Below are 18,700 nucleotides of genomic sequence, written 5' to 3'. Positions count from 1 at the left end.
CATGATAGTCTACAGTTCACAGTGATCTACCTGCCTCTGCCTCCCAAGTGCTGAGATCAAAGGTTTGTACTACCATATCCGGTCTTAATGTGTATTTCTTTAAAAAATGTATTTCTTTTTCTGTGCATAGAGGCCACTTTAATTTATTCTTCTTTTTTTAAATTTTAGCTGGCACAATCTATTTGTTTTTAAAGATTTGTTTATTTTATGTAGATGAGTACACTGTAGCTGTCTTCAGACACAACAGAAAAGGGCAGTGGATCCCATTACAGATGGTTGTGAGCCACCATGTGGTTGCTGAGAATTGAGCTCAGGACCTCTGGAAGAGCAGTCAGTGCTCTTAGCCATTGAGCCATCTCTCCAGCCCATCATTTTAATTTGTGAAACACACACACACACACACACACACACACACACACACACCATCATAAACAACAACAAAATAACAAGAATTAACAATCATTGCTCATTAATATTTCTCAATATCAATGGGCTCAATTCTCCAATAAAAAGATACAGGCTAACAGAGTGGATATAAAAACAGGATTTATCCTTCTGCTGCATATAAGAAACATACCTCAACATCAAAGATAGACATTACCTTGGAGTGAAAACTTGGAAAAAGATTTTCCAAGCAAATGGACACAAGAAGCAAGCTGGTGTAGCCATTCTAATATTTAACAAAGTAGATTTTCAACAAAAGTTAATAAAAAGAGATGGCTAAGGACACTTTGTAATCATCAAAGGAAAAATCTACCAAGATGATGTTTCAATTCTTAGCATCTATGCCCCAAATGCAAGAGAACTCACATTTGTAAAAGAAACATTACCAAAGCCAATATCACAATAGAATCCCACATATTAATAAAACTAAGCAAATAATGGAGATAACATGTTATAAACCAAATGGAGCTAACAAAATATTATACCCAAACACAAAATATACCTTTTCAGCTCCTCAAGGAACTTTCTCCAGAATTGACCACATAATCACAAAGCAACTCTCAACAGATATAAGAAAATTGAAATAACCCCATGTATCCTATCAGAGCACTATGGAGTAAAGTTGGATTTCAACAACAGAAACAACAGAAAACTTACAAACTCATGGGAATTGAACAACTCTCTACTGAATGATGACTGGGTCAAGGCAGAAATAAAGAAATCAAAGACTTCCTAGGATTCAATGAAAATGAATGTACAACATACCCAAAATTATGGGACACAAAACAGTGCTAAGAGGAAAAGTTCATGGCGCTAAGAGCCTACATAAAGAAATTGGTAATCTCATACTAGCAGCTTAACAGCATACTTGAAATCTCTAGAACAAAAGGAAGCAAACACACACAAGAAGTAGATGATAGGAAATAATCAAACTGAGGGCTGAAATCAATAAAATAGAAACTGAACAGTACAAAGAATCAATGAAATGAACCATTCATTGGTTCTTTGAGAAAATCAAGATAGACAAATCCTTATCCAAATCAACTAAAAGACACAGAGAGACTATTAAAACATTTTTAAAATTAAAAAAAAAAAAAAAACTAGGAACAAAAGGGTGGACCTAACAACAGACACTAAGAAAATACTAAGACTCATCAGGTCATACTTTAAAACCATTTACTCCACAAAAAAGTAGATAATCTAAAAGAAGCAAACAATTTTATTGATAGCTACCACTTACCAAAGTTAAATCAAAATCAGATAAACAACTTAAGTAGACATATAGCTCCTAAGGAAATAGAAGAAATCATTAAAAGTCTCTCAACCAGAAAAACAAACAAAACAAAACACACAAAACTCTAAAGGGCAGACAGTTTTGGCACAGAATTCTACCAGATCAAAGAAGAGCTACTGCCAATACTTCTCAAATTATTTGACCAAATAGAAACAGAAGGAACATTGCCAAATAAATTTTATGAGGACATAGTTATCCTGATACCTAAACCACAAAAAAGATTCAATAAATAAGGAGAATTTGAGACCGATTTCTCTTATAAACACTGATGTAAAAATACACAATAAGATACTTAAAATCTGAATTCTAAAACACATCAAAAAGATCATTCACTATGGTCAAATAGGTTTCTTCCTGGAGATGTAGGGATGGTTCAACATATAAAAATCTGTCAATGTAATACACCATATAAACAAACTGAAAGAAAAAACCACATGATCATCTCATTAGATGCTGAAAAAGCCTTTGACAAACTTGAATACCTGTTCATGATAAAAATCTTGGAGATATCAAGGGTACAAGGGGCATACCTAAATATAATAAAGAAAATTTACAGAAAATCCTATAGCCAGCATCAAATTACATGGAGAGAAACTCAAAGAATTCCACTAAAATTAGAAACAAGAAAAGGCTGTTCACACTCTCCATATCTATTCAATACAGGACCTGAAGTTCTAGCTAGAGCAATAAGACAACTGAAGGAGATCAAGGATACAAATTGTAAAGGAAGAAGTCAAACCATTACTATTTGAAGATGATATGATCGTATACATAAGGGGCCCTAAAAAATCTACCAGGCAACTCCTATAGTTGGTAAACACCTTCAGTGAAGAGGCTGCATACAAGATTAACTAGAAGAAAAAGATCAGTAGCCCTCATATATAAATGACAAAGGGATTGAAATCAGGGGAACAACATCCCTCAAAATAGCCCCAAATAATATAAAAATATCTTGAGGTAACTTTAACCAAGCAAGTGAAAGACTTGTAAGACAAAAATTTGAAGTATTTGAAGAAAGAAATTGTAAAATATATTAAAAGATGAAAAGATAGCCTATGCTCATGGATCATTAGGATTAACATAGTAAAAATGGCCATCTTACCAAAAAAGCAATCTACAGATTCAATGCAATCCCCAACAAAATTCCAACACAATTTTTGCACATCTTGAAAGGACAATACTCAACTTCATTTGGAAAACCAAAAAAGCCCAGGGTAGCTAAAACAATCTTGTACAATAAAAGAACTTTCCGAGATATCACCATCCCTGATTTCAAGCTATAGTAACAAAACCCAGATGGTTTTGGCTTAAAAACAGATAAAATGATCAATGGAATCTAGTTGAAGACCCAGATATAAATTCACACACTTGTGGACACCTGACTTTTGAAAAAGAGGCTGTAATTACACAGTGGAATAACATCTTCAACAAACCATGCTGGTCTAGCTGAATGTCTGCATTAAACTAATGCAAATAAACCATCCTACATAAAACTCAAGCCCAAGTAGATCAAAAAGCTCAACATAAAATCACATACACTGAACCTAATAGAAGAAAAAGTGGGGAATAGCCAGACAATGGCATTGAAGACAACTTCCTGAACAGTACACCAATAGAACAGGCACTAAGACTAACAATTAATAAATGGGACCTCATGAGACTGGAAAGCTTTTGTAAGGCAAAGGACACCATCAAAAGGACAAAATGGCAGCCCACAGAATGAGAAAAGATTTTCACCAACTCCACATCTTACAGAGGGCTAATATCCGAAAACTCCCACATATATATACATACATATAAATACATATGTGTATATATATGTATATATATACATATATATACTAGACATGTATACATATATATATATACATATATATACTAGACATAAATAAACTAAATAATCCAGTTAAAAATAGGGTACAGATCTAAATAGATTTCTCAACAGAGGAATCTCAAGTGGCTGAGTAACACATAAATGTTCAACGTCCTTGGCCATCATGGAAATGCAAATCAAAATGACTTTGTGATTTCATTTTGCACCTGTTAGAATGGCTAAGTAAAAAACACAAGTGACAGCTCATGATAGCAGGGATGTGGAGTAAGGGGAATAGTCCATCATTGCTGGGGGTAGTGTAGACTTGTACAGCCACTTTGGAAATCAATATGGCGGTTTCTTGGAAAATTGGGAATCAATCTACCTCAAGATTTACGTATAATATTCCTGGGTTTATATTAAAAGGATGCTCCATCCTACCACAAGGACACTTGCTCAATTATATTTATAGCAACTTTATTTATAATAGCCAGAAACTGGAAACAACCTAGATGTCTCTCAACCAAAAAATGGATAAAGAAAATGTGGTACATTTACCCAATGGACCATTTCCTAGGAGTTCAAAACAATGACATGACATTTGTAGGCAAATGAATGGAACTAGAAAAAAAAATCATCCTGAGTGAGATAAGCCAGACACAGAAAGACAAACATGGTATGTACTCATAAGTGGCTTTTAGGTATAAAGGATAACCATGCTATAATTTACAGACCCAGAGAGTCAAGGGGTTACACAGATATCTCTGGGAAGGAGAAATAGAAAAGATTTTGTGGGTTGCCTGGGAGCAAGTGGGGATGAGAACAGGAGGGGTCAGATTGGGGGGGGGCATAGGTAGGAGAGATGACTGGAATTAGGAGGCATTTTGGAGATGAGCTATGAAACCTAGTGCCAGGGAAACTCCCTGGGACCTAGGAGGGTAAACCTAGGGAAGACTCCTAGTAATTGGGGTACTGAGGCTTAACAGGCTATCTTCTGTCACCAGGCAAAGCTTCCAGTGGAGGGATTGGGACACAAATCCAACCACAAAACTGACCTACACTTTGTCCTGCCTGCAAGCTGTGCTAGGTTGCACAGAACTTGTTGGAATGGCTAACCAATGACTGGTTCTACTTAAACCCTACGCTACAGGCAGGAACCTATCCCTGACAGCCTGGAGGACCAGAAACCAGAAGCTAGATGGCCCAAAGAGAACCAAACACCACTGGCAAAAAAGTCAACGAGATGATTACTAATTATATTTTGCTATACACATAGACTGGAGCCTAGCATTATTGTCGTCAGAGAGGCTTCATGCAGCAACTGAAAGGAACAGATGCAGAGACCTACAGGCAAACATTAGATGGAGCTCAGGAATCCCCTGGAAAGGGAGAGGAAGGATTGCAAGAGCCAGAGGGGTTCAAGGACACCACCAGAACACAGCCTACAGAATCAACTAAGCAGGGCTCATAGGGACTCACAGAGACTGAACTTACGACCAGGGAGTCTGACCTAGGACCTCTGCTTATATATTATGGTTGTGTAGCTTGGTGTTCTTGTGGGATTCCTTACCAGTGGGCTGATTGACTCTTTGGCCTGCTTTTGGGACCCTTTCCCTCCTCCTGAGTTGCTTTGTCGAGAGTTGATATGAGGCTAGTTATGTGCCTAGTCTAATTGTAACTTATTCTGAGTTTGTTTGATATTCCCGTGAAACCTGATCTTTTCTGAAGGGAAACAGGAGGAGTGGATCTGGTGGAGAGGGGAAGTGGGAGGGGGACTGTCTGGAGGAGAGGAGGGAGAGGACATTATAATTGAGATGTAATATATAAGAAAATAATGCATAAATAAATAGTATGAAATGCTTATGATATAATATAATGAATGAAAGGTGTGTATAGTATCTATACAGATACCACACAATTTAAGTCACATTGTTTGTTTCTTCAGTGATAAAAATATCAAATTTTCTGTGTTGAACTTGTATTTAGCCACTATCTCAAGGTTTCTACCTAATCTTTTATTTTTCAGAGGAAACGCCCAACTAATTTAGGACTATGACTAATGCTTGTCCTCTCCTGTCCTCATGAGCCCAGAACTCACTTGGTAGACTGGGCTGGCCTTAAACTGCTGTGGCCCAGGAGGAATACTGACTGACATCTGTGTCTCTCAGGCAGAGTTCCCTAGCTTGATTCCTTACTGAGGAACAACATTCCAAAGTCTGTCTCCCACTTTCCAACCTAAGAGATGACTAGAGCTGCCGCTTGTCAGTGGGGAGTAATACCCCGCACGTTAGAGGTCTTGGGTTGTCCAGCACTGTACAGGAAAAGCCATCTACACTCTTAAACAACTCCCCCAAACATCCCTGTACACTCAGCTAGATTTGGGGGAGTCATGTGTTTTTTCTGCCAGTGCATTACTGAGCTCAGAGTGTGCATGTCCTTGTCTCCCCAGGAAAAGCCACATGCCACCAACTGCCTAAGAAATGACTGTTGGGTTTTTGTTCGGTGAGAAACATTTCTTGTGGTTTTCTGATTGATTATTTTTTTCAGTGTCTGGAGTTTCCCCCCACTTTGAGTTTGATGGTGTTTTCCTCATTAGTTTTGGGGTGATTTTTTTTGTTGTTGTTCAAGTTTTCCTATTTTGTTGTTGTTGTTATTTGTTTCAAATAAGGTGCCTGCAAATCACGGCCCAGAGGCTGAACATGTCAGTCTCCATGTGCTTAACTGTGCTTATTTACTTATTTATTTACTTACTTATTTATTAGTTACTGTGGTCCAGGAATGGGTTCTGCTTTTTAAAAGTAGCAGGGGAAAAATAAAAGGAATAATAACATTTTCTGACATGTGTACATTAAATAACATTCAATTTTCAGTGTTTATTACTAGGATTTCCTTTTAAAACAAAAACATTTTATTTGTTTCCATGTTTGTCTTATACCTTTGTGGCAGAATGGAATAGTGGTGACAGAGGTAATATATAGTCCTCCAAACCTAAAATACTTACTTTCCGTTCTTTTGCAGAAAAAGCTTTTCTTTTTTTGTAAAAAAAATCTTAGAGAACAATGACAATGTCATGCTGCTCTCTTTGACACTTCCTGTCATTTGGTTTAGCCAAGAAGGACAGAAACCACGACTCAAGCTTGCTTAACAAATAAAGGTGTTTGTCAACTCAGAGATAAACAGTATATTCTAGGATTTCCCTTCATACCTAGTGTTCTTGGCTTTATATTCCTCTCTGTGGTCACTGTTTTTAGGTGTGTTTCTTGTCACGATCATGACTATTATTTTTAATCAAGGAATGTTCTTATGCAGCCAGGCTCTTCTTGACATGACTATATAACAAAGATTACCTTAACTTCTGATCCTTCTGAGTCTTGGAATTATAAGCATGTGCCACACTATGCCCTGCTTATGTGGTGCTGAAAGTTGAACCCCAGGCTTCATGCATGCTGAGCAAATACCCTCTCAGCCTAATTGCATCTCTATTCCAAGACAGATTCTTTTAAATTTGATTTTTTTAAATTCTAAATTGAATAGAATTTTTTTCCTGATGAAACACAGAGTATGGCTGGAGACATTGGCTCCTAGTGATGTATCTCTAGCAAATGTAGTTTAAAAACATGTCAATCTGATTTGCAATGACTTCATCAGATGGATGGAGAACATTGGAACCACATGCAATGGTCATGTCCCAGGCATCAATGGTACCCACATGAAGGTCTTTGAAAATCTCCTTTGTGGTTAGATACTGAATATGACCATGGAAGTCTCCAAATTTCTCTGTATCTAAGTTCATCTCCTTGACATTTTCTGTCTTAATGAAGACTTTTGTATCAGGGCTTCTGAGGAAGAGCCGTTCAATAGCCTTTTGGATACTGATGGCTCTATGAATGAAAAGTTCCATGGGGAAGGGTCTGAAGTGCTGGCCCAAGGTAATGACTATGACAGTATCTTTGTCGCCTAGTAAGCGGTCAATTTCCTGAGGGATATAGCCATCATCTATCACAGAGTAGAGCTGGACAGTGATGAAAGGGTGACTGTGTTTCTTCCATTCAACCAGTGTGTGCCTTTCAGCATCCAAAAGCAAATGTTTCTTATATACTCCAGTCCCATGAAGGTCAAAAGGCTTCAGTGCTGGAAGGAAAACAGAAAAGATCTTTAACTGGAAGTTAACGATGAATAAATGTTAAAAGGAAGAACAATATTTACGAGGAGATTAAAATATAACTATAAAGACTCAAACCCAGACAGCAAAACAAAAATCAAAGCAGCCTAGAGAATGAGGGAAACCACATCAAAGCACCGTAGGGGCAGCTTGGGTTTCTGGAAGAATATGAAGATAACTACTTACTTTTTGCAACCTTGGGAAGATACTCGATCCACTGGCGCAGGGTGGAGTCTCCCCAGAGGTAGATGAGCTTTCCTTTCAAACAGTCACTTATCTGACTTGAGTTAAACAGGCGCTGGGTGCACTGGGACCCACCTTCCTCGTAAAGTGTAACCGCTAGGCATGGGAATTTCCATTCCGATCTCACATTTCTTTCTCATGTTTTCACTCTCTGCTAACAGATATTTATGGAAAATGATTCTAGTGGCATGAGCCAAGCACCCAGGTTCCTCCCTTAGTCCCCCTCCATTTCCTATTACTTTATTTTTGACTACTAGTTATGTTTAGGCACTCCAGCTCATTTTTTTTCCCAGACAGGGTCTCTGGATGGTCTGGAACTCACTCTGTAGACCAGGCTAGCTTTGAACATAGAGATTTGCCCACCTCTGCTCCTGAATGCTGAAATTAAAGTGGTGTGCCACCCATAGATTCAATGCAATTCCCATCAAAATTTCAACACAATTCTTTACAGACCTTGAAAGAATAATTTTCAACTTCATATGGAAAAACAAAACAAAACAAAACAAAACAAAACAAAAAATCCAGAATACCTAAAACAATCTTGTACAATAAAAGAACTTCTGGCAGTATCACTATCCCTGACTTCAAGCTGTATTACAAGGCAACAGTAATAAAAACTGCATGGCGTTGGTATAGAAACAGGTGGATCAATGGAATCGAGCCAAAAACCTAGGAATAAACCCACACACATATGGACACTTGATTTTTGACAAAGATGCCAAAACCATACAATGGAAAAGGGAGAGCCTCTTCAACAAATGGTGCTGGTCTAACTAGATGTCTGTATGTAGAAGAATGCAAATAGATCCATATTTATCACCCTACATAAAACTCGAGTCCAAGTGGATAAAAGACCTCAACTTAAAAACAGATACACTAAATCTAATAGAAGAGAAAGTGGGGAGCTGGCAGTATGGCTCAGCAGGTAAGAACACTGACTGCTCTTCTAAAGGTCCTGAGTTCAAATCTCAGCAACCACATGGTGGCTCAAAACAATTTGGAATGAGATCTGACACCCTCTCTGGTGTATCTGAAGTCAGCTACAGTGTACTTATTTATAATAATAAATAAATCTTTGGGCCGGAGCAAGCAGGGACTGAGGGAGCAGAGTTGACCAGAGTGAGCGGGCTGACCAGAGTGAGTGGGGTTGACCAGAGTAAGTGGAGCTGACTAGAGTGAGCAGAGGATGCTTGAATCTTTCTCAGAATGGGAAATAAAATAGACATTGGAGGTAGATGGAGGGAGGGAACTGGGTGAGAGAGGGGATGAGGAGGACAACAGAGCAGGGGGACGATCAGGTAGGGAGAATAGGGGAGAGAATGAAAATTGGTAGTGGGTGGGGGACATCTCTAGGACATGCCAGAAACCTAGGAGGGGAGAGGCTCCAGAAAATCTATGGAGGTGACTCTAGCTGAGACTCCTAGCAGTGGGGGATAAGGAGCCTCAAGTGACCACCTCCTGTAGCCAGGCAGGACTCCAAGTAGAGGGATAAAGACAGCAACCACCCACAAAACCTTTGACACCAAATGTGTCCTGCTTACAAGATCTGTAGGGGCAAAGAGCAGAGATGGAGGGAATGGCCAACCAATGATGGGCCCAAATTGATACCCTTCCCATGGGCAAGAACTAGTCCCTGACACTATTAATGATACTCTTTTATGCTTGCAGCAGTATCCTAGCATAATGTCCTCTGAGAGGCTCTACCCAGCAGCTGATGGAAACAGATGCAGAGACCCACAGCCAAATCTTAGATGGAGCTTGGAGATTTTTGTGGAAGAGTTGGAGGAAGTATTGAGGGACCCAAAGAGGACAGAGACTCCATAATAAGATCAATAGAGTCAACTAACCTGTACCCTTAGAGACTCCTAGAGACTGAAGCACCACCCAAAGAGCAAGCATGGGCTGGACCTAGGACCCCTGCACGTATGTCCCTGAATCTGTTGCCTGCCTCTGGATCCTGTTCTCCTAACTGGGTACCATGTCTGGTCTCAGTGGGAGAGGATGCACCTAGTCCTGCAGTAACTTGATGTGCCAGGGTGGGATAATATGAGGGGGGGGTTTCTTCCTTCTTAGTGGAGAAGAGAAGGGGAACAGGGGGAGGGGCTGTGTGGGGGCAGAACTGGGAGTGGGGCTACAACTGGGATGTAAAGTGAATAAATAAATAAGTTAATGAAAAGAAAACGTAGTGCACCACCACACTGGGCTCCCCCTCCTCTGTAATAATAAAAATACTGTAAACATTATTTATTCTTACAAACAGTGAAAAAATACTGTGGTATAAAAATCATTTGATTTCCCTACTCAATCTTTTGTGTGATTCTGGGTCATCTCAACTCCCCTCTGTTTGCTTTCTTCCAAATTGGATCATTAGCTCAAAGTGATATTTTTTCCTTTCCTAGTCATTCCCATTGGTTCTTTGGTGACTGAAATCATCTGAGTAATGTTATAGTGGCTTGCCACTTGGTGTCCTTATCAGTAAACCCCTTGCCTCCATTTCATCCGTGAAATAATATTAACAAAGGTGCAGTGCTCAATGCTTAACGATATGAGTCCATTTAGACACTTTGGGGTGAAATGCCCAGCTCAACAGTGTCTTAGTGGGACTTTGCTAAAAGTGACAAATTGCCTCTCACACGGACTAATAGTATTCTGAGCTGTTCTCATAGGTCCCACTGTCACGACACCTCTGTCACTATCCATCTTCCTAGACATGCTGGTGGCAAGGCACCTGGTGTGTTGCCATGGTGTGGCATGGGCTGGCTCATGTCATACTTTCTTGCTTCACTCTCCATGCTGCTACCTACCCCTGAGCCAAGAACAGTGCTAGGGCTGGCTCCTAGGGCATCACGCATGGCAACCACGCATTCCAGCACCCAGGTATATTTTTATCTCATAGCCCATCATCACATCATCGTCTCTGTACTAATGCCAATTCTTGGGTTAGATTCCATAGGAAGGGCCAGTGAGCGTGATTTACCTGCAGAAATGATTTCCTCCCCAGGGAATAGTTTCTGAGTGAAGAGGACTGGGCTAACATGTAGTAGAGTGTTGGGGCCCGAGGCTCCTTTCATCTTGTTGTTCTGCTATTTCTAACACAGCTTCCTCCCAAGCCTGATGGGGCTTTTTCTAGCTGCAATACAGCCAGGGGGAAGATAGAAATAGTAGAGGAAGGGAAGTTGCTTTTAAACACAGGTCCTAGAATTTTCACGTAGCGACTCTATTCATGCTCCTAAACAAAGGTTAGCCACAAAATCAGCAGCTGTTAGACAGCTGAGCATGAGCTGGGATAGAACAATGACTTCTATTACCAAACAAGGAGCAGCTATTAGGGACTCGCCATCTCTCTGCTTACTGTCTTCACAGTCCTTCCTTCAAGGACCTTGCAGTCTTTGGTCATGTCTTCAAAACAGAGACATTATTAAATGGTTGTGCTTTATGGTTAGCTCTCTGTGGCATGTAGAAAATTGCATTTCTTTATTATGTGTGTGTGAGAGTGTGCGTGTGAGTGTGTGTGTGCCATGGTGTGGCGCGCCTATGGAGGTCAGTGGACAACTTACAGGAGTCAGTTCTTTCCTTTGGTCCTGGGAATCAAAGTCAGGTTGTTAGGCTTGGTGACAAATGTCTGTCCCTGCTGAGCCATCTCACGGGTCCCTGCTTAGCCTGCCACACCCATAGGCTCAAGATTCATGGATTGAAACAATCGTGCATGGAAGACATTCAGGAAAACACTCATCTGCACTGAGCAGTTAATACTTCTTTTCCATCTCAGTTTTCCCTCATCAATACTGTACTGGGACGACTTACACAGCATTTACATTACAGTAAGTATTAGAAGTACTCTACTGCTGATTGAAGTCCGTAAGAAGATGTGCATAGGTTATATACAAGTGCTAGGCCATTTTATGCAAAGAGTTTGAGCGTCTACATATTTAGGTCTCCAAGCTGGGTCCTGAAAACCAGTTCCCCAGGGGCAGCTATTATTGGTAACCCATGGGCAAAGTGGCAGCCTGGTACTGGTAGCAGAAGTATTAATTACACCTAGAATAAACTATCAAATCTTAGTAGTTGAGTTGCCAAATGGGATTTCCTTTGATGCCACTAATTATATAGCTGTTTTGCTGTAGGATAGTTGGACTTCTAGAGGGCTTGGCAGCACTGTGTCCTGAACATCTGAACACTGCGAGTGTGGCCCTTCAGGCCTGCATTACTAAATAGTCCCTGCTTTGATAATGCACCAAGAAGATCATCTGTACTTTTATTTGGATGATAACCCACTGCCAATGGGACAGCCCTGCTTTAGTTTACTCTAAAGCATATCATGTGTAAACTTGTATATCAGGACATCATTTTCTTACATCAGCTCATTGCTTATTTCACTATTAGCTCATATCTCAAGCAATACATGGCCAATAATATGTGACTCTATCATATTTTTAATTACTTTAGAGATTGTGAAAGGTGTAATACTGTGTTTTCTATGGCGAAAGGAATTTTCGAGCTGTAGCTGGGTGTAGCTATCAGCTTGTGATGAGGAAGGTAACGCTATATTATATGGGTGGGAGGGCAACCCCATCATCAGTGGAAGATGGAGGCAGATGGACAAGAGAGACATAGCATGAATAATGGACATGGTCATGGTTCTGGGTGTTGGCTACAAGGGTTGGGGGAGCCTCTAGAGGCTGTAGGAGGCACAGGGACATGCTTCTTTTGAGGCAGAAGGACATACAGCCAGCTGGGCCTGGAGTGTTACCAGGGAGGCTGATGGTAAGCATGTGAAATAACAAACTGAAACAATACATTTTCCCTCATATTATGCCACTTTACAATAGTAGCAAGATACTAATGCAGAGAAACAAATATTTTTTTCAATGTGAAGTCATTCTATTCAGAAGCAGTGTACTTTTTTCTATTTATATACACCATGTCCCTTGGTAAGATCTACAGGGATCTTCTAGGTTACACTTAGTTATTTAGTTGTGGGTGAAAATTACTCTTCAAGGGCTGGAGAGATGGCTTAGTGGTTAAAAGTACTGACTGCTCTTCCAGAGGTCCTGAGCTCAATTCCCAGCAACCACATGGTAACTCACAACTATCTGTAATGGGATCTGATGCCCTCTTCTGGTGTGTGTTTGAAGACAGCTACAGTGTGCTCATATAAATAAAATAAACAAATCTTAAAAAAAAATTACTCTTCAAAGCACTTTCTTCCTCATTTGGATTGTGGCTTTAAACCTCTTTGGTACCTTTGTGGTCCCAAAACCAAAACCAAAACTAAAACCAAACCAAAACAAAAACAAACAAACAAACCACAGAACTCATCATTGTGACGTTTAAGAATGACAATGATTTAGACCTTTGCTATGCTTCTAGCATCCTCCTTGGTTACCTTCTATACTACATCTATCTGCCCGACTGGCCTACTAAAAATGGTTCATGACAATTTTACTCATTATTAGCGTTTATCTAATCAAAAGTTATTGATGAAAAATCGAAGGGTAGCACCCCACATCTCAGCGACTCTGGTAAAGAGCACATTGTTAGTGACTATGTCATGTGATAGATCTCCTTCACCTTGTGTCACACCTACAGAGGCGACTGGAATTTACTCCAGTTTAATGGATCCCATGCATGATTCTTGCTTCTATCTGGCTACTCTCTCATGCCCTTCATGAGATTTCTGGGTTTTTCCCCACCTCATTCTCTGACTGCAGACATCTTTCCAGGGTTAGTCAAACACTAACTGGAATGGAAGTTCTGTGTACGGCTTCCCCACACTCAGTTGAATGTTGAATGGTTACATCACTTGCTTTCCAAACCTTTATTTTTCTCTATTTTCCCACAATGCCTCATTATCTGCTAGACTCTCAATAAGTATTTATTGAAGAAATGAATGAATATTGGCAATAAATCCTTATGTGTTGTCAAACCTATCAGTGTGATTGATAAACTAAAGCGGGCTTTGTGGGAGTAGCTTTTGGAGATAAAGCACTATAAATATTCCTTCTGGTGTAATGTTGTTTTGTGTTCACTATTGAACACTTAATAAGATAGAAATACCATATGAAGTTGATAAGTGCTACAACTAAGTTTGAGGTTATGCTAAGGGACATTTGGAGACTATATCCACAAGGCCGAAGCCACCAGTGTCTATCAGTGACATCTGCACAGTAACTAGGGCACTAGGATATGAATTCCTAGGTGAATTGATATTTTCACCTTTAAATCAAGATGGAGTCTATTATCAAGAATATGAAATATTTTTAGTTGGTTTCTCTCTTTATCATACAGCCTGTTTTGTATCAGTGGTATTTATTGGGAATTATAATCTAGAAAATTGCAATTAATACTGAAAAAACCTTCCAAGAATCAAGAAGTACATACCACTGGATTGAGTATGCCTTTAGTCCCAGCACTCAGAAGAAAGAGGCAGGTGGATCTCTGTGAGTTTGAAACTAGTCTGGTGTACATGGTTAGACCCTATTGAGGGGAAAAAAGAAGAGAAGAGAGAAGAAAAAGAAACAGCTACTGCAGGGGAGTAGGGGCTTACTGTCGCACTGGGAGGCGGCAATGGACTTCGGGTGCTTCATCAGTTCAACTCCTATGTTTGACCTTCAAAAAGACAAAATGACAGATTAGCCTGTCATGTGTCATAGAACATATGCAGCATGAATCACCTGCTTGTAAAGGAAGCAAGGGCCCATTTTAAATTTCTGCTAATATGACTAGAAACTATGATTTCAAAGGTCACTGAGGTATTATAAATAAAGTAGGATTTTGGAGTATTTTCTACCCTATGGAGAGTCTCTGGAGTCCAGGGCATTTGCCACATGCAGCCACGATACTCTGATGTGCTTGCAGACAGGAGTCAGGCATGACTGTCCTTTGAGAGGCCCAACCCACCAACTGACTCAGACAGACTCTAAACGGTAGATGGAGTGTGGGAACTCTTATGGAAGAACAGGAGGAAGGATTGCAGCCCTTAAGGGGATAGGAACTCCACAAGAAGACCAACAGAATCAACTAACCTGGACCCTTGGGGCTCTCAGAGACTGAACCACCAACCAAAGAACATACAAGGGCTGGACCTAGGCCTCCTTACACATATGAAGCAGATGTGCAGCCTGACCTTCATGTGGGTCCTGAACAACTGGAGCTATTCCAAAAGCTGTTGCCTGTATATGGGATATGTTCTCCTAGCTGGGCTGCTTTGTCTGGCTGACCTCAGTGGGAGAGGAAGCCTCTGAAGTGTCAGGGTGGGGGGGTACCCAGGAGGGTCCCCATCTGCCCAGAGGAGAAGGGGAAGGGGATGGGGGAAGGATTGTGGGAGGGGTGAGCAGAAAGGGGGAAGTGAATGGGATGTAAAATGAATAAGTTAAAACATAAAAATTTTAAATAATCATACAATCATAAAGCAAAAACCTGCTTCCACATCATCTACTCAAAGTCATAATCTTATCCCTAAATGCTGATGATCCTCCTTGTCTCGGTTTAAGGACATCTAAATTCTTCAGCACAAGGACACGGCATCCTCTCCCACTGAAGATGCTCATCTGCTATTATTTAAAGTCAATCACTCTCCCATTATTTACTCAAGAAGTCTAGACTTCTACGGTAGCACATGGACCGCTCACCACAGGGTCCCGGCTTCCCCTTTCAGTCCTGCCTCCTGCTATTTCACCTTCATTTTCTCTTTTTAAGCCAGACTTGTTCTACACAGAGCAAAGTTCCCTGAAGGAAGTAGTCTGTTTGCTGGGTCATTCTCTTGTCTCAATACCTACCTCAGTGATTGGTAGAAAATATAGTTCAGTTTGTTGCATGAACTAATGCCTGCTGGGGACAAAGGGGTAGTTAGTGGGTAGGGAAAGATTTGATTTGGTGAGTTTCATAATCAGAAATAAGAGAGAAGGAACAGAAACCTAGCTGTGCTTTACTTCCTTGGAAGGGGCGTGGGGGACATCACAGCAGGAGCTCAAGCATGGATGCTAGGCAAGATTCTGCAGTGTGCAATTTTTCCATATGTGGTGTTTACTCTTACCAATCATTTGTGTCTGAGAGCTTAAGGAGAAAAAGATTCTAAACTTGACTTTGAAAACTGCTAAGAAAGGAGTCCCTGAGAAACTATCTATTGTTTTTATTTTGTCATGAACTAAAGGAAAATGAAATGTGTTGTGTGTGTGTGAGTGTGTGTATGTGTGAGTGTATGACAATGTGTATCAGTGTATATGTGAGTGTGTGTGAAGGTGATGAGTGTGTGTATATGTGTGTGAATGTATGTGAGTGTGTGTATGTGAGTGTGTATATGTAAGTTTGTGTGAGTATGTGAATGTGTATGTGAGTCAGTGTGAGTGTGTATATGAGTGTGAGTATATGTATGTGAGTGAGTGTGTAAGTGTGTATGTGTGAATATGTATATGTGTACATGAGTGTGTGAGTGTATATGAGAGTGTATGTGAGTGTGTATGTGAATGTGTATATGTGAGTGAGTGTGAGTGTGAGTGTGTGTATAGTATAGTGTATATATAGTGTGTGTATAGTGTATAGTGAGTGTGTGTATGAGTGAGTATATGTATGTGAATGAGTGTATGTATGAGTGTGTATGTGTGTGAATATGTATATATGTGAGTGAGTGTGTATGTGAGTGAGTGAATAAGTGTGTGTGTGTGTGTGTGTGTGTACTGTGTAGGGAGGGTATAGATTTTGGATGAATGAAAACAAAAAGGATTCCAACTGATAGATGTCTCAGGGCCGTGATTGACAGGAGGAGGCATGCTGACAACTAGGTTTGAGGAGCCTGTGCAGCTGAGGGCCTCCAGGAATTGCTAGGCCACAACTTGAGGAGGATGGAAGCTCTTTACCCAAAGAAGGGCCCATGAGCCAAATCTGCTCAGGAGATGAGCTGATGACTGGTGTGAGCTGACCTCTTAGCAGGATTGCTCAGGCTGCAATAGAAAGAGTAGAGCAGAGCTTTGTGGCTGGAGCACCAAACATCTGGCCTAGAATAGGCTCTGACTATGCTTGCTGAATAAATAAATAAAACCTGCTATGGCAGGCAGAGGAGGGAGAGAGGGAGGGGGAAAGAGAGGAGGTAGAGGCAGGGGATGAGAGGGGGAGGGGAAGCAGATGGAGAAGGGGTGAAAAAGGACCAGAGTAGAGTTTGACAGACAAGATGGAGTCCCACCAGCTAGTGGTCACAGTAATTATGGTGAAATGAGCAGCAAAGCCTGAAACTCTGAACTCGACAGTAGCACAAGGCGTGGTGGTGAGTGCATGAAGGCAAACTGTACCAGCTAGGATGGAGGAGGTGGGGGATCAGGACACTATCAAATCTTTTTAAGGGAGAGGGTAAGACATCTATGAACTACAGCAGGGTAGTTTCCTTTGGAAGATATTTTCTAAGTCCTCGATCTATATATAGTAAAATAACATAACCTGACTGGTCAACATTGCTTGTCAGGAGGAGCAGGGGTAGATGCTGTGCTTGGCTCCTCTTTATTGGACAGCCCCTTTAATTGAGTATGTCAATAGGAAAGCAAAGTGTGGCACGGATGGGGGCCCAGTAAAGACAACACTGGTCTTCCCAGAATCTTGAGTGGAGGAAGCACCTGAGGGTCATGGTCAGTATTGAGATGGGCAGTGAAGCTCTGCCTGGGGAGACCTTTTAGTGTACTGAAAATATACTCACTTCTCAAAAAAGTTTTTTTCTTTGGCAGTGAAATAAGAAAGACCTTGCTGCCTGGTACACACGTGGGTCAGGGCCTCACAGGGCATATGTTGAGGTTTCACGCAGTAGAAGACTTCCTCACCATCACGGTACAGGTATTTGCATAGCTCGTTGCTTGATTTTAGAGTCAGGCCACATTCAGCTGTGACCTGGGACAAGCCATTAACAAAATTACCTTTAAAGGTAATTCTGCCATAGCCTTGGTTCCTTGCTCTCCAGAGAGCTGACGCCACTTCACTGGGGTGCATGAGCAGGATAGACAGGGAGACTGGGCCCTCCCAGAACAGAGTGAAGCTGATGAGGTAGGTGCCATTGTTGAAGTCTGTCACCTTTTCAGAAGCACCTGCCTTCAGGGCTGGGGAGGACATCCTGGCTCTCAGGAAGTCCCCACCATACCCCTTCTTGTTTCCTAGGTGGTCTCTAGCTTCTACCAGGATGTCCAGCTGGTCCCCTACACAGTATGAATCTCGAGGGTTGAGGATGGTGGCTGTGCTGTGTGTGGCGCTTGTGGTGTAGTTGAGGTGGGTGAAGGGTCTGGGAGGGATCTGTCGATCTAGCTTCTCCAAGATCTCCCTGACTTTCAGCTCTGTCTCTGTTGGTGACTTCTCTTGTTGGTGGCCTGTTATTTTAGGGATCTCCTCTCTTAGCTTAGTCTTTGTTGGTAATGTTGACTGGCTCATTGGAATTTCTGGACAGGAGGACTTCATGGATATGTTCCAGGGATGGGAAGAGATGGCTATGTTTAGAGTGGTCCAAAGCTGGAATGACAAGAAATACAGTGTGCTTGGAACCTGCTCCCAGCCATTTGTACTTAAAATGAGTTAGAGTTTTACAGAAATATATTCATTTTAAAATAAGAACCTGGAGAATAAGAAGTTGATGACGTGTGTTTGCTCTTCTCGATCCTGTATACTTTGCAGCCTGTGACTACTCTTTGCTAGTTTCCCACTGGCTGAATATTTCTGATGGCTAGTCCAATTATATAATGTGGCTGGGCAGTGGTGGCACACGCCTTTAATCCCA

General features: G+C 41.0%; 1 protein-coding gene across 1 annotated transcript in view; it reads right to left on the bottom strand.

Moving 5' to 3' along the window:
• Nucleotides 1–7,146: 7,146 nt before the first annotated feature.
• Nxpe1 (neurexophilin and PC-esterase domain family member 1) overlaps nt 7,147–18,700 on the bottom strand; it is a 12,498-nt gene continuing 944 nt past the window's right edge. The window contains 5 exon segments of the mRNA XM_031345551.1: nt 7,147–7,682; nt 7,900–8,021; nt 8,023–8,107; nt 14,504–14,565; nt 17,639–18,435. Of these exon segments, the coding sequence (XP_031201411.1) occupies nt 7,147–7,682; nt 7,900–8,021; nt 8,023–8,107; nt 14,504–14,565; nt 17,639–18,435 (1,602 nt within the window).

Source organism: Mastomys coucha, unplaced genomic scaffold (assembly GCF_008632895.1).
Source record: "Mastomys coucha isolate ucsf_1 unplaced genomic scaffold, UCSF_Mcou_1 pScaffold23, whole genome shotgun sequence".
NCBI lineage: Eukaryota > Metazoa > Chordata > Mammalia > Rodentia > Muridae > Mastomys > Mastomys coucha.
This window is presented reverse-complemented; position numbering and strand designations above follow the sequence as displayed.